Here is a 21647-nt window from a genome sequence, read left to right as displayed (position 1 = left end):
GATTAACAGTAATTACTAGAAGAAATGAAGCATGGTTTATTAACCGTGTGAAATCCCATACTGCACTGCAAGGAAAAGAGGGACTCTTAGTATAATTTAAATCCCCTCCAAACATATTTTAAGACATATAAAAATATTCTGCTTTCAATAATACTTTGTATGTAATAAGGTTTTTCCATAAAAGTTAAATTACCAAATCAAAATTCTAAAAATTGCATCTAGTCCCTCCCGGTAATTTAATAATCTTGAAGCTACAAATATACAAATATGTTTCCTTTCAAATGTTTAATTGCTGGACACATAATGCTTCCTGCTTCACTACTTCAAAGTCCATTCTCAGTGTTTATCATGTCACAAAATAATGCTTGTATTTATGTGAAAACAGCCCTCTAGTGTCAAAGTAAAATAGCAATAAGCAAAAAACATTTTTGAGTGCTACTGTGGAGAGATATGTGGTTTTTCTACATCTAGTCATATAAAAATTATAATAAAGCGCAATAAAATGGTGTGTTTTCGAGGCTATACTACTATCATATAGTGTATATATTTCTTAAAGAAGAAAATGTCTGCAAATAAATATGCAATAAATTGTCATATATGAAACAAAAAAACTAGTCTATTATAATAACCAGCACCCAGTCCCATTGTGGGTGTGCGCTTACGTAATATGAGTGACGGCCGGAGCAACCAATAGGAGCACAGATACCTCTGCTCAGGATTCTGGACCAATCAGAATTCTCGACAAACATCGTTTCAGTTGGCTGGACGTCATCTGATTGGTGGATAATCTGCGTTGGTGTACGTGAGCCAGCTTCTCCTCGCTCCGTCACGTTGAGAGAACGAGGAAGTTAAAAAACGAGAGAGGAGGAAATCTGAAGTGAGGTGGATCAGTGTGAGAGCCCGACTGTCATCCGCAGACTTCACGGTTAACGTTACCCGCAGAGCACCATGGCTAAGTAAGTTTTTACTCAAGTTTTCACTTATTTAGAAAGCCGGTTAGGTGGGAAGGTTGGTTGATGTGTGTGGTTAAATTGCTGCAGACTTTCTAGTCGTTTCTTCTCTCTTTATGCTGAAAGTAATCTTCTTGTGTAAACGGAGCTGTTAGCTTGTTAGCTAGAGGGTCAGCTGCAGTGTTTAGAAATAAATGTGGCAAGACATTTAACGTGAAACTTGAACGGTTTGACCGAGATAACGGTTGAGATGACGGAGCCTTGAAATCATAAGTGCTGTTATGTCTTCGTGGTTTTTTAGTCCATGTTTTCATTTCCTTGTGGTAGGAATAGATAAATTTAAAGGACAGGTTCACAATTTTTCAAGTCTGTCTTAACACAATAGTCAGACGCCCAAATGAACATGAAATACGTTTATCATGTCATAATTACTCTTCCTGTTCATACTGACCATTAGAAGATCCCTTCTAAGTGATGGAGGCCAAAATCCACAGTCTTCTGTGCAAAAAATGTATTTAAAAGTTTATCTTAAGCTAATATTAAGCTTCAGCTGTCTAAATGAGTCAATTAAAGTAGATATCTTTCAACGTTACAGTCTTTTTTGTGCCAAGGTCCCTCTTTTTGTTGCTATACTTCCACCGCAGCTGAACAGGGAAACACTGTCTGAGGAAATACAAAGAGGGAATTTATGCTAAAAAGATGATATGACTAACTCAGACTGCCGAAGCCTCATATAAGCTTCAGATACACTTTTAAATGCATTTCTGTGTTGATATGGACGCCTGACTGTTGTTTTAAGACAGACTTGAAAAATTATGAACCCATCCTTTAATTAATTCCATTATAAAGAAGATATAATTTGAACAAAGTCAGAAATGTTTTTGACTATGTAGTGGATAGTTTATAGAGGTCTTTATTGCTGATGTTCGGCTTGAGACCTTTCATTAATGTGATTACTCCTCTCCTCACAGAGCAGACATTGCGCTGATTGGTTTGGCTGTCATGGGCCAGAACCTCATCATGAACATGAACGACCATGGCTTTGTGGTAAGATGATGACTTGTTTATTTCCACCACTCCTGGCAGTAAAACCTGTTCCACTGGCCTTTTTATTTTAAATAAATAATCACGATGCCTCTGAAACAGGTCTGTGCCTTCAACCGTACCGTGTCCAAGGTGCATGACTTCCTGAACAACGAGGCAAAGGGCTCCAAAGTCATTGGAGCCGAGTCTCTTGAGGACATGGTGTCCAAGCTGAAGAAGCCCAGGAGGATCATCCTGCTGGTCAAGGCTGGACAGGCTGTGGACGACTTCATCAACAAGCTGGTTGGTGACTTTAGTTGTAACTGGTGATCTGAACTGTGTTCAAACCACCTGATATCAGCTGTGGAGGGTGGAGTCCTGCCTGGTTTGTGTTTTAAGATTTCTGCATTTCTTCTTCCTCAGGTTCCTCTTCTCGAGGCCGGGGATATCATCATCGATGGTGGCAACTCTGAATACAGAGACACAACAGTGAGTAGATGAGAATCACTGTTTAGCAGTGAATCTTTATTTCTTACTGAGGATATTCTCACAGCGCTTTTATTTGTTTCTGTCATACAGCGGCGGTGTAAGAGTCTGAAAGAGAAGGGCTTGCTGTTTGTTGGCAGTGGAGTCAGTGGTGGAGAGGAAGGGGCACGTTATGGACCCTCACTCATGCCAGGAGGACATAAAGAGGCCTGGTGAGACATCACAAACTCCATGTGACATTTCATAACTCCTCACACTGTCTGCTGCACAGTAGATTACAGACACAGGGACACAGTCATACGAAAACACACACACACATAGTTACTACTGAGAACACTGGATAGTGTGGGACTCTGAACAAAACACTCAACATATTAAAACTGTGGATATTTCTACATGTTCACAAAATGTATTGCCCACATTCATGAAGGTCATCACACTGAACACTTGTTGTTTCTTTATTTGTAAGGCCACACATAAAAGACATTTTCCAGAGCATCGCTGCCAAGGTTGGAACAGGAGAACCATGTTGTGACTGGGTGAGTAGTGTTTTTTTTTAATGCTGTGTATGTAATGTTTACTACACTGATTAGTTAGGATGTAGCAGCTATTATGATGTTAAGTCATCTCACAATAATCTGACTGTCTGTCTTGCTTTGGCAGGTCGGAGATGAGGGTGCAGGTCACTTTGTAAAAATGGTCCATAATGGCATCGAGTACGGCGACATGCAGCTAATTTGTGAGGCCTATCACCTGATGAAGGATGTTCTGGGTATGGACCATGATGAGATGGCACAGGTGAGCTTGACATACCTGTATGACTGTTATTAATCTTCACAAGTACTTTCTGTGACACTTCTGTAAAATTGTGATGAAACAACGTGGCCGACTGTATTTCATCACCTTCTGGTTGAAACACTCAGGTTTTCAACAACTGGAACAAGACAGAACTGGACTCTTTCCTGATCGAGATCACGGCCAACATCTTAAAATACAAGGACTCTGATGGTAAACATCTGCTGCCCAAGATCCGTGACAGCGCCGGACAGAAAGGCACAGGGAAGTGGACGGCCATTTCAGCCCTGGAGTACGGCACACCTGTCACTCTGATCGGTAAGAGGAAGAAAGGAGATTGTAGACAAGGAAGTATCTGATTTCCTTCGAGGCAAAAGGCATTACGTCACACCTGTTAAAGTTTCACCATGGCGTCAACAAATTAAGAGTCAGTAGGACTAATGATCATGTTCAGCTTTGCCAGGTAGTTTCCTCTAAGGGAGTGAGCTCGATATGCGGCTGACTCTAAGAAGATTGAGGGCTTTTCTGGTGGCCTGCTCATCTGAAGTGACATAAGGGGGATTTGTGATACTCTCTGCAGCTTTGCTCTTTGCTCTGACTGTATGACAGCGTGTTTCATAAACAGCCGTGGACAAGCTCGAGGTCAGGGAGCAACATTATAATCCAACACAATAGGTGTCATTATATTAGCTCTACAGAGTGGATGCTCCTCTAAAGAGACAGTTTTGAAAGTGAATAGTTGAGTTTAAAAGGAACATACATGAACTTTTAAGTAAGAGTTCAATGTAGCATCGACATTAAGCAACAGAAACTTACCAAACCCCTGCAACTGTTGTTCAGATTCATTTTTTTTTATTGTTTTTTTTTTGTTTTTTTTAATCCCTGTCAGTGCTGTAGATGCTCTTGTGATAGAGAGAGATAGAGGCAGCACAAAAGGCTTCATTGTGTGAGAGCTGAGCCAGTGTGTGTGTGTGTTTGTGTGTGTGTAGCAGTCCAACAGGCCGGTACAGTATGCTCGGGTGGATTTTTGCACCCAACAGGGATCACATTCCACACCAGGATAGTTCACTGGACACATTTTCTCTCAATGTATGTCTTTCTGTCTGTCCCTCCCTCTCTGGCTGTGGGTTGCATCACTGAGCTCTGCAGCTTTTAGCAAGTCATGCTCACCCAGCAGTTTTTTTTTGTTGTTTTTTTTTTTTGCTCTTTCCTTGTAGTAATGCAATTCTAGTTGTTTAATTTGCCAACTGGCAAGCCTTGTTTTTTCTTTCTCTTTTTTTGTACAGTAGTGATCTCAAGTCCTGCTTTTACAGCAGTATTATTACTGTACTGAGTCATGCAGATGCTTGGTCATCGTGTTTATCTTAGCATTTGTTGATTGCAGCATAGCTGAGCTGAGCCGGCGACCAGTTCAGCTTATTAGTGTATACAGTGCAGCCTGCAAACTCGTTTGTTTTGCAAGGTTTAGGCGAGTCTAAATAACTGTTTTCTCCTCTATTCGTGTTCAGAGAGCTCTGTTTTTGTGTGACGAATAATGTTCAGGGAGCTAACCTTGTTGTCCCTCTCTATTCCTGTCTCTCTCTCTCTCTATCTCTGTGTCTCAGGGGAGGCTGTCTTTGCCAGATGCCTGTCCTCTCTAAAGGATGAGAGAGTGGAGGCCAGCCGCAGCCTCTCAGGGCCACAGGGGGTCAAATTCAGTGGTGACAAGGCTGCCTTCCTGGAGGACATCAGAAAGGTACAACACACAGTGTAGGAGAGTATGTGGAACAGTTAAAAGCACTAAATCTGGTGAGAGAAAGGTTGACCGGCTGAAATATGAAACTGGTATTGTTAGAGTGCCAGAGATGTTATTACTGTATCATGGCAGACCAGGAAAACCGTCAGTGTCACAGTTACTGAGAAGCTTTACTAAGAAACTCATGTTCCAGAAGTTTTTTCACAAAGGTTTTAATTGGATTGGATTTTTTTTTTGTACTCAATAAATAAAATGATCCCATTTATCACTCATGATATTACTCCTCTGTCAGCTTGTAAAGATCTGCAGAACTGCAGTTTAGCTCAAGACATGGTGGACTGATGCTGGTGACATTGCATTGAAAGATTGCATCTGTATTCATAATTCTTTTAATTTTAAACTATTCCTGTCAGGATGCACACAACCTCTGGAGGAGATGCATAAAAATAAACTACTGCAGCAGCACTCGAAATTTGGTTGTAGTGAAATGAGTAGTAGTAGGAGTACTGTGTGATCTGCATCTGTGCTGTAGATGCACGAAACAATGATGCTTTTAGTTTACAGCTGACTACAAACACATGCAACCACTCTGCCAACATGCAAGTTTTATCTACATCTGATCATTTATAAATGTAAAATATGCCTTTTTTGCCGTCACTGTCACTATATCAGATATATCAGAGTAAATACATTGTTTTTTTCTCCAGGCCCTCTACGCCTCCAAGATCATTTCCTACGCTCAGGGCTTCATGCTGCTGCGAGAGGCAGCCATCGAGTTCGGCTGGACCCTCAACTACGGCGCTATCGCACTGATGTGGAGAGGAGGCTGCATCATCCGAAGGTACATTTGAACTCATGTGTCCTCATGTCACAAGTTTGCCTCACTGCTGCCTTTTGCAACATTCTGTCAACAGGGGTGTTTCACATTGATGGTGAAAAAAGTGGTTACATGGTGAAATAGAGAACTTCAGAAAGAGAGAAGAATAAAATGGAGAAGTTTTTTATTGATGCAAGTCAATTTGTAATAGTTTAGAAAGTTTTCATTGTAACTTTAAGACAATTCTAGGTCAGGAGGGATGGGTAGTCATGTAGTCCCATAAAGGAAGTTATGAACTTTCTTTATCACTGTCCTGTGTTGTAATACTGGAGTGAGAAATGCACATCAAAGAAAATATGATCCTTCCTCTAAAATCAGATTGAGAGAAGAATGAGGAAATAAAAGTTGTGACATTGGTTTGCTGTGTGCAATCTGACAAAGACGTTGCATAAACTTAAATCAAATACACTCAGTACGTCTTGCGGTGTGTAGCCTCCAGCAGACCAGTGGAAACAGGTTTCAAAAGGTCATTGTGCTTATTTGAATGGAAGCTTGGTTACACTATGTAGGGATAAAATTAATTGATTTTTTTAAATTTAAGTTATCTAATGAAATGTCCCTTTACTTTGAGCAGAATCTAAGCAGTTATTTCTTCTCCTTCTCTTCCCCACCAGTGTCTTCCTGGGTAAAATCAAAGAGGCATTTGACAGAGACGCTAAGCTGCAGAACTTGCTGCTGGACTCTTTCTTCAGTAATGCTGTGCAGGACTGTCAGGTATGAGGAACAAGGAAATGACACAAGACCAACCTGCAATGGCAGCATTGACAAAGACACACAAAACAAGTTATTTCCTCTTTTACAAAGAAATGGAGTGATGCAACAGAACCACTTGTTGACTTAATCATCAGTAGGGCTCGAACTAGTGAGAATTTTTATTATCAAGTAATCTGTCGATTATTTTCAATTAATCATTTGGTCAATAAAACATCAGAAAATGGTGAAAAACACCCATCCTGGATCCATCCTTACATTTCTTATTTTGTCCAACGGACAGTTCAAAACCCCAAATTAAGCAACAAACTCTCACATTTGAGAGTCTAAAACAGCGAATGTTTCGCATTTTAACTTGAAAAACAGCAGATTAATTTTCTGTTTATTGACAAATTGATTAATTGACTAATTATTGCAGCTCTAATTGTCAGCTATCTTAGATGCTGTTTAAGGCAGGTAGTTTTCAAACATAAATCTAGTCCTATTGTTGAGGAATAAAGACAGCTGACTATTTTAAGGTATACTATGCAGGATTTTCCTTAAAAAAAAAAAAACAAACAAAACAAAAACAATGTATAGACTCATATAAAAGTAATCCCTCTCAATCATCACTGATGACCCACTAGACGTGTGTAGTGGTGTATGTATCTGCAGAGACTCTGCCTTCTGCCTGTATTTTCTTATTATTTTGCTGTGTTCAGGACACTTCTGGATGTCAACCTTTGGCCAGTGTGTGTGTTGCCCCGAGCTAATAACAGCGTGTAGTGTAGTGACCAGGTTACATCGCTGTCTCCACACACACAGCAGAGCAGAGAGGCCTCAGCAGACAGGATGAAGCTCTGCATTCACACAAAATCCAGCAATGTGGCACCTTCCTGCCGGGTTGTGTGGAGGTGTGGGTGCGTTTATTTGTGCTTTACAACGTAGGCGCTGTGAAACAATCAGAAGATAACATTTTATTGATCTGATTCACGGTTGTTCTCGTCAGTACCGCTCGCTTCCTTCATTCACCCCCCCACCTTGCTCAACCACTGCTGCTTTCTCTCTCTCTCTCTCTCTCTCTCTCTCTCTCTCTGAGCCGGTTAGGAGGGGCCAACTTTGAATGCTGTGTGTTTACAAACACCAACCAACAAATCCTGCATAGTAGACCTTTAAGACCTTTTAAGAGCTCCTGGTTGAGGTCTTCCTATCAACAAACCTATAGAAAACCTACCTGAACAAAATTTTCTCCTGTGATGATTAAGATTCAGCATGTGATCAGAGCTGATCCACTCAGTTTTAGACATATTATCACACAGACCCACTGCAATAGAAGTGGACTGTACTGAACTTGATTAGAATATAATTTGGACATAAGCTGGTTCAAGTCTTGTCTCAGTCACCAAGAATTGCGTGGCCTCGTGAAGACCTCTTGTTCTCGGCCTCACATGAACAAGAACTTTGCTAAATTATTAACCTTTTTACTTTCTTTGTTTAGGAGTCGTGGCGCAGAACAGTCAGCACTGGAGTTCAGCACGGTATCCCCATGCCCTGTTTCACCACAGCTCTGTCCTTCTATGACGGTTACAGACATGACAAGCTGCCAGCCAACCTCCTCCAGGTAAGACACCAGTAGAAGCTGCAGAGCAAAGCCCACTGAGCATATGGCCGAGTGTGGAAGTATGTCAGATTAGAAGAGATCACGTGTGTTTGTGTTGGGATGTGGGGGCTTTCAGACCCTGACATGGTGCAGTGTGTGTTTGTAGCTCATCTGTCCTTGGACTCAGTTTAATTTTACAACCATTAAACATGTTTTGAAACAATCAGTCAATTTTGATAAGTTAATTGTTTAAGTCATTTATTATGCAAACACGCAAATTTGCTTTTTGTTGCTTTTCCCTTTTTATATTATTCGTAATTCATAGATTGAATTACTGTTGGTTTAACAAAGCAAGCAATTTGGAGATTGACAGATTAAATAGTATTTAAATTAATAATTAGTTGAACTCCCCCTTTCAAAATTTTTAGAAATTTGGGTATCAGAAGTTGTTTGTTTTTTTTGTTTGTTTTTAGGCTCAGAGAGATTACTTTGGAGCCCACACATATGAACTGCTGTCAAACCCGGGTAAATTCATCCACACCAACTGGACAGGCCACGGTGGAAATGTTTCTTCTTCATCCTACAATGCTTAAGAACCATCTCCACAACACGCTAAAACACCAACAAGACGGGAGGCAGAGGACGAAGGGAAGTTACCTGTGAAAGACGACGTGTTACACATTCCATTTCTATAACCATGCCTGATTATTTAAGACCTACCCACCCCAACAACCACCTTAATCTGACTTTACTCCTCTCAAAGATGTGTTGTTACAGTTTTATTTATCATGAAGTGGAATCATAGATTATGTGTGTTTTAAACTCTCCCCCCGTGTGTTTTGGTTTAGCGACTTTTATCACGGTCACAAGAGGGGGAGCAACAAAGTGTGAACTCCATCTGGATACAATGGATATAATACTGGCTATCAGGCTAATGTTTGCCAGTCATGTTTGGCCCAGGGTTCACAGTGTTAACACTGGATTAAAGTGAACCGTTGCACTGTACTGTATTAGGCTAAATAAAGATTTCAATCCCTTTATAATTAGCTTGTATGGTCCTTACTCTCCAGGTGCTGTAAGCAGGATTGAGATGTGTTTGTGTGTAGAACTAAATTAGGTAACAGGTGATGTAAGGTGTCTGATGCACAGACGGGATTTACGGTTTAAAGGGCCTGATGGTAAACACTTTGAGTCACTGGCCTATTCAGTGTGTACACAGATAATGACATCATCATTAAAGCCTAACATGCATCCATGAAGGCTGAACAATCCTATAAATTTGTTATGAGTTACTGAAAAATTATATGTATATTTTAAAAGTTAATCTTCATCACAATAAACATGGTCAGACAGTCAGAGAATACATGTGCCAGATTTGTTTCCTTCATGAAGATACAGTGGCTCATTAGAAAATAGTGAAAAAATATTTTCAACTAAATTAAACTAAATGTACACTAAATGTCAACTAATGACCCCATTGTGAAGAGTTTACTCAATCGTGTCATTTCAGTGGTGGTCCAGTAGGTGGCACTAAGATCCTGAAACATGTTCCTTTATACAAAGAGACCAAGCTGTAAAGTCCTTAGAGTGAAACTGAAAAACCCTTCACAGTTTTGGTCACATATAGGCAATATAGAGGGGCAGGACACAATAACATGAACACCAGTACCATCAAAGTAGCCCTCCAGTAAACACTATTTTGTGAATTTGCTGACATTGTATAACATTCAGTGGGTTTGTTGGTCACAAGTCACAGTGTGCAGACTTTTCGGTTTGTTTTATGTATCATGTTTCAAATTCAAGCAGCTGTTTATGACATTTTATAGAAGAAGAAGGGAGTCAAGCATGTATCTTTACATTCATGCGGTACTCTGCTCAATTTCTGTGTGAGTCTAGATCAGTGGTTTCCAAACTGCGGGGTAGGACCCACTAAGGGGTGGCAAGGTAAAGCTGAGGGGCTGCAAAATGATTCATGGAACAGGAAAAAAATAGATTTCTTTCACATGTCTGTGATCTTCACTTTTTTCTTTTGAAATGGTGGCTAAGGTTACTGCTTCAGGCCTATAACAGTTATGCAAATGAAAAAACCTGAGAGGCTTAGAGAAGAAAATCTGTCTTTGGTTAAAATGCTTGAAACTCAGACATATTCAACTAGTGATGAGGGGTCATAAGCAGACTTCATGGGGTGCCCTGTTGGCCTGGGGGTTAAGGTGTTGATTGTGAACCTCAGCGTCCCCAGTTTGCATCCGGATGAGACCTTCACTGAATGTCATTGCTCATCTTCTCCCTTCATTTCCTGCCATCTCTCTACTGTTGGCTGTCTTATAGAGACATAAAATACTTGCTTGCATTGCTTTGCTTCATTACATTTGCTTCATTTTAAGGGATCACTGGCTAAAAAGGTTAGGAGTCACTGGTCTAGATTATGTCTGCCTAGTCAAAACAAAAGGAAGGGGAGCCCCAGTAGCCATGGACCTTTGTTGCATGTCATACCCCTCTCTCTCTACCCATGTTACATGTTTCTCTGCACTTTCTACTATCCAAATAAAGGCAAAATGCCAAATTACAATCTAAAGAACGAAAGGTAAGACAAACTATGCTGTCAGAGGAGTGGCTGCTCTGACACTGAGAATAAATGTACAGGCAGTAATACTTTGGGGAAAAAAGTAAATAATAATATTAATATGAGAATAGCTCAGTGGCTGGTGACAGAAAACATCGTCACACTGATGAAAGTCTGTTAAGGCAGAGAAAAGGTAGCTCCCAGAGGAGCGTGTATAAAGAAAAACCCTTCATTTTCTCCTTTTAGCACTCCTGCTGCTCTCTAAAAAGCCTTGTCAAGGGATTCTCAGCTGTGCTGTCAGCTGCTGAGATAATAATAATAATAGTAATACATTTAATTTGTACCACACTTTTCATTCACAGTGAAACTGAAAGTACAGAACACACAACATAAAGAAGATGAAAAAGCCTTCCTGAATAGAAAGGGTTTTTTTAAAAAAGAGTCTAGGGTCTGTGCTGCCCTCAGATGGTTAGGAAGGCTGTTTCACAAGTGATGCAGCAGAAGGTTTGACCCACCGTGGTGCAGAGCTTAGTACTGGAGGCCCTGAAGGAGCAAGCTGCTGGCAGATCTGAGGGTGAGGTTCAGAGGTTTAGAGGTTCCTGAAGGAGACAGGGAGCCAGTGCAATGACAAAATTATTGGTGTTATATGTTTGTGTTTTTGCACTCTCATCAGGATCCTGGCAGCGCTGAAATGAGATGTTTTTGAGATGATAGAAAGAGGTTTTGCACAGATGTCTTATATGGTCTCCAAATGTCAGCTGAGGGTCAAACACCCAGATTAGTGACTGAGGAGGAAAGGGGGATGTCCTGGCCGTCAGTCATCCGCCCCAAGGTATGGGGGGATTGCCAACAAGGAGAGCTCCAGTTTTGCTGCTGTTGAGCCGGAGGAAGTTTGTGCTCATCCAGTCCTTTATCTCGTCAAGACAGGTGCTGAGGCGTGACATGGCTGCAGAAGGGCAGTTTTGATGTACAGCTGAGTATCATCCACATATCAATTCAAAGACCTCCTGTGTCTGCTGATGACACGTCAAAGAAAGAGCATATAGAGGGTAAAGAGGATGGGCCGGAGAACCGACCCTTGCAGAACACCACAGGTGACAGGGAGGGATCTAGACCTGCATCCTCACATGCTCAGTCCTACCAGAAAGGTAGGACTGAAACCACTTAAGTGCAGAGTCTGACAGTCCAATGGTGGTGTGGAGATAAGAGATAAGAGGATAGTGTGATCCACAGTGTCAGATGCAGAGCTCAGGTAAAGGACAATCAGGAGAGAAGGGGACCAGCTGCCATCAGCAGATCGTTCAAAACCCTGAGCAGAGCTTTGTCAGTGCTGTGTGCTGAACAAAAACCTGAAATTGAATTTTTCAAATAGGTTGTTATGTTTAAGGTGGGGGATAATAGGGATGAATGATTTGAGCAGAGCTGTGGGAATGGGGTCCAGGGCACAGGTACAGGGTTTCATCTTACTGAGGATTTCTTCGATGGGACTCTGCATGACGCCAGTAAAATGGAGTACAGACGGCAAGCTCCCAGACAGAGAGTCGATGACAGGAGGAGGAGGAGCTGGACATCAGGGAGCGGATGTTGTTGATCTTGGCTCTGATAAATGTGCTAACAGCGCTGCTTTCACCTCCACTGCGGTGAAGGATGTTGTACCTGACAGGAGTGTGTTACAGCTGTTATTACACCTGCTGTTAAAGCGTAAACAAAGTCTCACCTCAGTGCACCTGTGCTGCCACAGCTTTGGTGATTGCCAGGTTGATGTTTACGTCAAGCTTCTCCTATTCAACAATCCCAGGACACTTCAAAAACCTTCCTCGTTTGACTCTTGATATTAGAGCTTTGATCCTGAGGGGGAACACAGCAGAGCAAACACTATAAATACTGTCATTCATACGCCTGCTACATACAGTGCATACTCTTCAAGTACCATAAACAGGCCGCTCCATTATCAGAGTGAGGTTCACTACTGCCAGCCCTCAGAGAGGCCCTCTATCAAATTAGTGCTACTCTGTTATTTGGGTTCATCCCACTGGTTAATAAACGGCTGTGTTCCTGTCCTTTTCCTCTAATGCTTAATTAATCCAAAGGACAGAACATTCTCTACAATTAGGGCCTTGTATTCTTAATGAGGCCTGATGCCATACGGAGGTTGCATTAGAGCACAAGAGGCTATTAGAGCTCAGTGAAGGCAGTGCAGGTGGAGGATGAGCTCGCTGAGTCATCTGCAGACTGAGGCTGTAAGGCGACACCACAGTATGATGATCAAAAGCTCTCAACGTCCCGGATTTCTGATTTGTACGAGATCACCGAACTAAATGACCACGCAGTGAATATCAGAATCTGAATTTTAATGTAGTTACTTAAAATGTGACTTTGTTGCATGACAGGAAGTAGAAGGAAATACAGACTGATAAGAGACTTCTGACAGAAGTTGTGTTACAGTGGACTTACTTTAATTTAAAGGCAAATAATTCCAAAAATTGGGAAAAACATGTTTTAACTAGAACCAAATATAAATGGTTATTATTTCTGGCAACAACTGTACTTCAACTAGTCTTGCTGTAACTGAGGAGATTTTTAGTGTACTTTTAATATTTATAGTTTTTATTTAGGTATTATTACACGGCTTTGTTGAATACTCGATTCTGATTGGTCAATTCCGCCATTCTACCATCTGTTATTTCTGATTAGCAGACCGCTGCTATGATTAACAAACAATAACATTTTGTAATTTAAAGGTTTCCAAACATACAAAAAAAAATTCTTACATGTTTTTCTTCAAGTACATTTTAAAAGCAACTCTTTTTACTGTATTTCCCCCCAGTGTTTCTACTTGAGTTAAGAAACAGAGGGTAAACTTAAAAAGTCAGTTTCCCTACATTATTCCTAATTAACCAATAGTGATATTTTTCTCATATTTTTCTCAAAACCTGAGAAAATTAAATAATAACTATCTGCATTGCTAGATCTCACTATAGGTACATGGGAGAAATATACATTTTGTATTCTTGTACTCTTTTCTTCAATGTACAAACCTTGCATGTGAGGTTTGCAGATGGTCCACTTCTTGTTGTAGCAAATCAGAATAAAACTAAATAACTTATGTGACTGATGTTCAGGTTTGAGCCCTTTTCTGATCTGAATATTGTATAAAGTATATACAGTATGACAACTGTAACAAACATGTACAACTTTCAACAGATGATTCCACTAAACTGTGAATCTTAAATAAGGATAAATATGGAGATGACAAAACTATGAGTGGGTACATGGAGAGTTGCTTCATTCGGATAATTGTACCTCTGATGTCAGCTGAATCACAGTCGTGAGTGAGGGCCTATAAATCAGGCAGCAGTGGTTCAAATCTGATCTTCAGCAGACTGAACACAGCAGCCATCATGAGAACAATTGCAAGTGTAGTTTGTCTGGTCTTCATGCTGTGTACCTTAAGAGAAATTATTCATGCTCAACCAACCAATGACAACCCAGGATTGTTACGAAACCAGGTGAGTTCATAGTACTCTTAATTAATAGTTCTCTTTATTACTTGAATTGACATTTCATCTGGTGATTTCTCTGAGCTTTTGTGCAGTTTTTATACTATTATAAGAAAATCAGTCAGTGCAATGATTTGATCTGTGTTGATATGTCTGCTGCATCATCTGCATCATTGCTGGAAATTTTTATAAGGTTGAGCCCGAGTTTGTCTTTCATTAGAGGCTGCAAAAAGAGCAGAGGATGCTTTCGGGAATGATGGAGCTACGGTTCGGGTACCTGGATCCAGTGAAGTACCTCAGTGAGAAGCGAGCAGAGAGGACCCTCAGGAACCACATCGCTTCCCGGGTCAGACCACCCTGCAAGATCTTCTTCTGGAAATCCTTCTCAACCTGCTAGCAGTGGGAGAAAGCAAACCAGTTCACACTGTGTTCCCATGTTAACAGCAGCAAGCCTGAAGTTATAAAAGGGTTGTTTGTGGCCCATGATGGTCTTTAACTTGTCTTTGAGCATGTAGGTGATTAACGACCCTCAAGGCCTTGTATCAATTTCAATTCCATTACACAGATCTGATAATTGTTTGAGGAGAGAACAATGTTTTCTGTAAATAAATCAAACTCTGCATTTAAATATTTTTTTGGTAATGGTTTGATTAACATATCTTATACAACTCCTGCTTAAAATTTTTGGTTTAAAGTTTTTTGTATTTTACCATTCACATTTTTAAATTCTACCTTTTTATCATTTAATTTGGAGTAACGGATGATAATGTACAGGTCTTTTTACTAACATTTTTTTTAACTTTAAGTTCAACTTTGCAGTATGAAACAGACTACAAAGATTATAAGACAAAAAAAAGATGCTGGCAGGTCAAGGAACAGATTTCACACTATTTTCTGAATCCCGACTGAAAGGTGTTTTTCATATCTATGGTTAACAACATTAAGCAGGAATGTATTTTAGGTTTACATTGCATCCAATATTGTACAAGCTCCCTCCTTGGAGTATTTTTCAGGAAGACACTTTTTCCATTTTTAAAACGGGTTTCATTTCAGGGGGTTTTATGAGTCTAAATGGAAACTTCAAGCCCTCAATCGTGCTGCCAAAAACTCGCACAACAAGAGGTTATTAATAATAGATTACAACATATAAAAGGTGAGCTTGGAGTCTAAAAATTGCCACATCAGCATCACCAACAGGCAGAAAGGTAAAACTACACACATACTAACCAGCCAGCATCAATATTACAAAGTGCAAATGCAAATCTAAAGTTTCTAAATAAAATCTAACAACGGAAAATAACCAATTCTGCTGTAAAACAATAACAGCTGGAGGTGAAGCCAGAAAAAAAAAAAAACATACTACACATACTAAAAATACTAATCCACATTTTGTCTACATTAAGAGACGACAGGTGATTAAAAACTCAAAACTTTTATTTTGCACCGCAATACTAAAATATTTCAATACACAAAGTGTGAATTCTTGCTGGCATGTTCAATCAGTTGTCAGTGTCCCTTTAAAAATCCTCAGCTCATACATTCCAACCATTTTACAATCAAGGTAAACAGAAAAACACACAACACTTCCTGCCTTATTGGAATTCTTCTTGACGACATTGAGACGAAGTTAATTACTCCCATTTTGTTATCAGTGACTGTCACGAGGACAAAGAATGAAGCATTTACTGACAGAGGTGCATCTGAGATCAAAGGCAGGATTTGTGTTTCACAGGTGTAGGATCATTGCCAAGCTGCAGGTGTGATTTTTGGTCCTATTTGTGACATTTGTAGGCATAAACAAATACCTCAGCCCAATTGAGTGCGGTCCGCTCTAAATTTCATTTTGGGATGGTCCAAGGTTTCTTGCTAGTGAGGTTGAAGATGATCCTTTTCAGGATTAAGGCGGTCGAGCAGCAATTCCATTGTTGGTTTTTGTGCCGGCCCGACCAACAATGTCTTCAGCTCCTCCATTACTGACTCCAACCTGGATTCCATTGTTCCGTGTCCGAGGTCCCTATACATGTGAATTAAAGTGTTGGCAGTTCAATTAATTTAATGTCAAAAAAATAAGTCACTGTCAAGAGGGTATTATACCTAGTCAAAATCAGTTTTATTTCAGACTTCCTTTTGATTCACAAAACATAGAAAATGCATTCGTAACTACTTCAAACACAAACTTTCAATGGGAACATGTCAAACATTCACCACATCAACCTCTGAGCTCACTCGCAAACTTCAACACACTTTCAAGCTCCCACAGTGTTTCTCCCCTCCCAACACACAGACTTCACTGGCACATTTTCACACAGAGAGGGTGATAACAAGGAGAAAATAAAAGCACACAACCAGACACAGCATTCACATCAAATCAGACAGCAAGAGAAAGCTAAGAAAGTATACAAATACTCATAGCACTTGACATTTCACTGTGGTTTTAAAGAATTAAAGTTGATAGAAAACGATGAGAGAAAGGAGACCTTAAGGATCTCGAGATGCAATAAATGTCCTTGTGATGGCCATTAGGAACACACTCGTGCTTCTTCCGCTCACACTCGCACAAAGCCACAGGTTCTTCTCAACTCTCGCAGGCATTTGTCGTTTAAAAAAAAAAAAAAAAAAAAAATTTGCACAAACAGTCCTTCTCACACTTGCTTTCTTTCATTTTGCTCTCCCGTTCGCTCACTCTCAGTCTCACTCTGTCCAACATCAATCCCACTCATTGATCTCGAAAGCGACAAGAGCAGACAAGATTTCTATATCCATAAAAAGGGGAGAGGAAAAAAGACAACACCCACCGTCTAACACAGTATATGCAGAGTGAAGCTGTGTTCTTTGATGGCAAAGCATTTACACATGGGAGGAGGGGAATTGATACTGAGATCGGTCGAACATTGCTGCCAATGAGGCGCTTCCTCCCGGGAAATTGGGAAAGAGTTGGTGAACTGCAGAAGAGATTTTCATGAAGGCGTTTCCATCAGACGTCAAACAAAAACAAACAAAAAGATGCAATCAACTGCATACAGATATATAAATATTTCAAGCCCATTTTTACAAGGGGCTGTGGGGGCTCTTGTGATGTTCGTGCATGTTCATAAATATTAATCTTGCATGCACATCTCATCTCATGTTCTCAAAAACAAAAAAGGTGATGTGGCAGCTTCCGCTAACAAACTACACTTTTCACCCATTCAATGCAGGACTACATAATCAGTCACACGCAAATATAAATTTCCTCTTCAACAACATAAAAGGCAGTGTATTTTTAATCAATAGGAACATAAGATATGAGCAGTTCCCCTCTGGGTATACTTACCAGATTAGCCTAATAGCAACAGTAAAAGGTGAACTCAAAGCTATCTACATTCCCCAACTAGAAGACTTAGACTCCATAGAGGTGCCAAAGCCGGAGCTGAAGCCACTGTTGGAGGGGGTGTTAGTGCCTGCAGCCCAGCCGAGGCTAGCTGAGCTGGGGCTGCTGTAACTGGCACTGGCAGAGCTATAGGTCTGGTCTCGGGTTGTGGTGGCTGTGCCTGCCGTTGTGGTCAGACCCTGCTGGTTAGCCAGCATGCCCATCATTCCCCAACTGCTCTGCAGCGCTGCCTGGGCAGCTGCCACCATTGCTGGGTTAAGACCAAGAGCCCCAAAGTTAACCCCACTACTACCACTGCCTAGCCCACCACGATTACTGCCATAACCCTGACTGAACCCACCAGCCCCAAACCGCCCGCGATCCATCATTTGCCTACTATTATTGTGTTTGGGCTCAGCATTGGAAATGTGCACGCTGACTCCTTTGATGATCAAGTCCTCTCCACACAGGGCTTGGGCGACCTGAGAAATAACAACGAGGAGGAGATTGTCACTACAGTCATTATTATGCTACCAAAAAAATATTCAAACTCAGCTGTTTATGGAGAATCTTACCTGGTCGTCAGCGAACGTGACAAATGCAAACGCCCGGAAAGGTTTGGGGATGAAGACATCAGTGACTTCGCCGTACTGCATGAAGTACTGCCTCAGTTCATCAGTGGTCATGTCCTCTGTACAGCGGCCAACAAAGATTTTACGGCTCCGCATGGGTTCATCAGGACATGCCTGAGGACAAAGAGGCACCACGATGAATTAAATTAGTTTTCCAACATCTAACAATCATTGGTGACATACATTAAAGTTGCAAAACCAGAGCAGATGTTTTTCATCCATGCTACAGCTATAGTATGAATGTATCAATTCAAAACTTATAGACTTGTAATCATTATAAGTATTCACAGTCAAATTAGAAGACAGAGAGCAAAAACTGTCGATGCTGAACAATTTTTCAATTTTACCAACTTTCAGCCTCCATGCTTGCAGTTTATCTTCATGCAGTAACTTGTAAATACAAAACTGTTTGGCCACCCCAATTTATACTTTCCCAACAAACAAATGAACTTAACATTAACGTGTAAGTCTAAACAAAAACATCTTGCAGGAATCCAGACGACCACCTAAATCTTATCAACTGATCATTGATCTAAAGGCAATCTGAATCAAATTATATCGGGGCGCCCACAATACCTTTGAGTTGGGAAGTTTGCAGTCACACCATCGTCCATCAATCATGTGTCTCTGAGCGATCACTTTGGTTTGTGTTTCATAGTCAGTGAACCGGACAAACCCAAATCCTTTTGAGTTGCCTGTCTTTGCATCTCTCTTGACCTGGAGTTAACAAAGAGGAAATGTGAGCATTATTACTACTTTTAACTGAAATCTAAATATTATTATTATTACACTCCACACCTAAGAAATAAATAGAATAAATGCTATTAAAATATAGTAACACAAAATAAATATACATTTAACGGTACATATTGGAGCCAGATGAGACGTCAATACCTGCACCATGATGACTTCGCCAAAGGTAGTGAAATAATCTTTCAGGTCTTGTTCTGTTGTTTTCCATGGCAGCCCGAGGACAATGAGATCTGATGTCTTCTGAAAGCCCCTTTTGATTTTCACAGCTGAGGCAGCGTCTATTTCATCCATCTTCCTTTTGTTATCTGTTAAGAACAAATCGATGTGGTGCCTTACATGAGTAAAAAAAGAGCTGATCAAATGTAAATACAAATCCTGTTGAAATGAGGTGGAGGATGAAACAATTGACCCTCTGAGCCCTTTGCTGCCTGGTGGCGACTGTGACACACAACAATAAAGATACAGTACATGATAAATGGACTGCACTTATACAGCATTTTTCTACTTTAACAGTAGCGCTTCACAATTTTTGCCTCTCATTCACCCATTCATACACACACACTGAACAAGGTGGAGCTGACGTGCAAGGCGCTGGCCTGACCGTCTGTTTTAACTTCAATTTTGAGATTTCAAGTCAATGTATGGCATTGTATGGTAAAATGTATGGCCAAAAGTATGTTGACAATGAGCATTACACCCATATGTAGCTGTTGTGTATCTCTCTCCAAAACCATGGGCATTAATATGCTGCTTTAACAGCCTCCACTCTGCTGCGAAGGCTTTCCACAGGACTTGGCTGCAGACATTACTGTCTTACTGTTGTCATTCCAGTTCATCCCAAAGGTGTTGGATGTGGTTCTTCCACAGAAAACTCAGAAAAAAACATTTCTTTCTGGACCTCCCTTTGTGAACAGGGGCTTTCTCATGTTGAAACATGAAAGGGCTTCCCGAAACTGTGACTAAAAAGTTGAAAGAGTCTGAAACATCATTGTATGTTGCAACATAAAGATGTTCTTTCATTGGAACCACTGGGCCAGACCAAAAACACACTCAGTTGCCAGTTTATTAGGTACCCCTAGCTAAAACTAATACAACAGCCCTGCAGAGAGGCGTTGAGGCTGAAACTAACAATTATTTTCATTATCGACTAATCTGACAAGACTGAAATTAGCTTCCGATTCGCAGCTTCCAATTTGGGGTTAATGGAAAAGTTAAGGGAAACATAAATATTGATATTCAGCAGTGGAATCGCCATTTTTTCACCACTTACACTTGAGAAAAAGTCTTAGTCATTGTAGCAAAAGCATTAACGCTGTTTAAACTCACTTTCAGACTTGTGAAACCTTTATTTGTGAAACCTTAATTCTCTTTATGAAAAAAAAAAGATTTCACTGATATTTCTCCATCCAAACCACTTTAGACCGAATAGAATTAAAGTTTCACAAATCTGAAAGTGGGTTTTAATGAGTCTCTGGAGGCTCCTTTTTAATCTAGTCCACATTTGACATGGACTAGATTTGATCTGGACCTGGTCTAATGAGGTCTGGATGGGAAGAAAGCAGTGAAATCGACCTTTTTCCAGTTTTCATAAGCAAAATAAAGGTTTCACAAATCTGAAAGTGGGTTTAAAAAACATTAAGGCTTTTGTTACAATGTCTAACACTCTTATATAAGTGGTGAAAAACTGAGAATCAGCCGCTAAATATCAATATTTGTGTTTCCCTTAATTTTCCCCTTACTCCCAAAGCGGAACCTAATTTCAGCGTCGTGTTAATCTGTCGATCATTTTCTCGATTAATTGATTGAGTCAGTTGTTTGGTCTATAAAGTTGTGGATAATGTTGATTACTTGCAGCTAGATGTACATAACAACTGGCCGCTGAGTGTTTGAAGACAGGGTTGGCCACAGAGAGTAAACACAATAATGGGCCTGTCTCACCTTTGGGGTAATTGACGACGTAGACCAGGTTTCCCCAGTCGCTCTCGGGTGCGTGCAGGACCCCCTCCACCAGCCGGACCCCCCGCATGCACTGGGACTCCGGGTTCCTGTACCGCAGCCCGCATGCCCCTGGAAACTGAGCCGCCACCGACGACAACAACACAGTGCCGTCGTCTTCTGAGGGGATCTCCATCGGCTCCTCGCTCTCATCCTCAGCCACCCGAATATACAACTCTGACATGGCTGAGCGCCGGTCCGAGTGCAGTCAGCTGATAAGAGTTATTGGTAAACACAACAACAGAGATGATCGATCTTCAGTGAAGTTTATCTCTCCTGGTTGGGTAAAGCAATGGAGACAGAAACTGTGAAACGACGACACTCTCTCCACTCCTGACTCTATAACATTTAATCGCTGGCGGCCATGAAAGCTGACCGTTTGGACAGCAAAAACAAGTTAGCTGGCTGGCTAACAGGCTAGCAAACTCAAATGAATGACCATCCACTTTTGCGCCGTGTTTACTGTCAACAACTGCACGAGTCCCCCTCTTTTCTACGACCGTGTGACCGGAAAATTGTACGTAAATAACAACACCAACTAGTTATCGTATTCGGTGAAATTTAAGTACGAAGTCAACCGTCCAGAATAAACATATTTGCAACTAAACGTGTCTGCTAACCTTTCTCTAACCTCTCAAGCTAGCTAACAAAATGGCTGGTCACATTCTAGCAATGACATCATCCAGTTGGGAGGGCACA

General features: G+C 40.8%; 2 protein-coding genes across 3 annotated transcripts; one reads left to right on the top strand and one right to left on the bottom strand.

The window, feature by feature from the left end:
• The first annotated feature begins 820 nt into the window (after positions 1-820).
• On the top strand, positions 821-9199 carry pgd (phosphogluconate dehydrogenase). The gene is made up of 13 exons (XM_042409809.1): positions 821-956; positions 1922-1997; positions 2097-2276; positions 2397-2462; positions 2553-2671; positions 2929-2998; positions 3123-3257; positions 3383-3572; positions 4859-4989; positions 5697-5830; positions 6481-6580; positions 8055-8177; positions 8630-9199. Exons 1-13 carry the CDS (start codon positions 949-951, stop codon positions 8747-8749), a joined length of 1452 nt encoding a protein of 483 aa, XP_042265743.1. The 5' UTR covers positions 821-948; the 3' UTR covers positions 8750-9199.
• A 6436-nt stretch (positions 9200-15635) lies between these two features.
• Positions 15636-21612, bottom strand: tardbpa (TAR DNA binding protein a). Of its 2 annotated transcripts, XR_006095964.1 has the most exons (7): positions 20892-21609; positions 19095-19258; positions 18777-18917; positions 18144-18314; positions 17966-18050; positions 17015-17161; positions 15636-16233 (listed from the first exon to the last, which is right to left on the bottom strand). XR_006095964.1 is itself a non-coding variant. In XM_042410102.1 (5 exons), the coding sequence occupies exons 1-5, from the start codon at positions 21130-21132 to the stop codon at positions 17577-17579; spliced, it is 1191 nt and encodes a 396-aa protein (XP_042266036.1). In that variant the 5' UTR covers positions 21133-21612; the 3' UTR covers positions 17070-17576. The 2 variants fall into 2 exon arrangements, 1 of the variants encoding a protein (XP_042266036.1); XM_042410102.1 differs by lacking the exon at positions 15636-16233 and having other exon boundaries at positions 17070-18050; positions 20892-21612.
• Between the last annotated feature and the right edge of the window lie 35 nt (positions 21613-21647).

The sequence above is a fragment of the Thunnus maccoyii genome, chromosome 4 (assembly GCF_910596095.1).
Source record: "Thunnus maccoyii chromosome 4, fThuMac1.1, whole genome shotgun sequence".
Classification (NCBI taxonomy): domain Eukaryota; kingdom Metazoa; phylum Chordata; class Actinopteri; order Scombriformes; family Scombridae; genus Thunnus; species Thunnus maccoyii.
The sequence above is the reverse complement of the archived record's forward strand: the minus strand, read 5'-3'. Positions and strand labels throughout refer to the sequence as shown.

Excerpts from the sequence above, each read along its gene's own strand:
- pgd (XM_042409809.1), top strand. Across the intron at positions 3,258-3,382 it reads ACCATGATGAGATGGCACAG|GTTTTCAACAACTGGAACAA; the intron begins GTGAGCTTGACA and ends TGAAACACTCAG. Across the intron at positions 6,581-8,054 it reads ATGCTGTGCAGGACTGTCAG|GAGTCGTGGCGCAGAACAGT; the intron begins GTATGAGGAACA and ends TTCTTTGTTTAG.
- tardbpa (XM_042410102.1), bottom strand. The coding sequence starts at position 21,132 with ATGTCAGAGTTGTATATTCGGGTGGCTGAGGATGAGAGCGAGGAGCCG. Across the intron at positions 18,918-19,094 it reads GCGAAGTCATCATGGTGCAG|GTCAAGAGAGATGCAAAGAC; the intron begins GTATTGACGTCT and ends TGTTAACTCCAG. Across the intron at positions 18,315-18,776 it reads GCAAACTTCCCAACTCAAAG|GCATGTCCTGATGAACCCAT; the intron begins GTATTGTGGGCG and ends CTTTGTCCTCAG.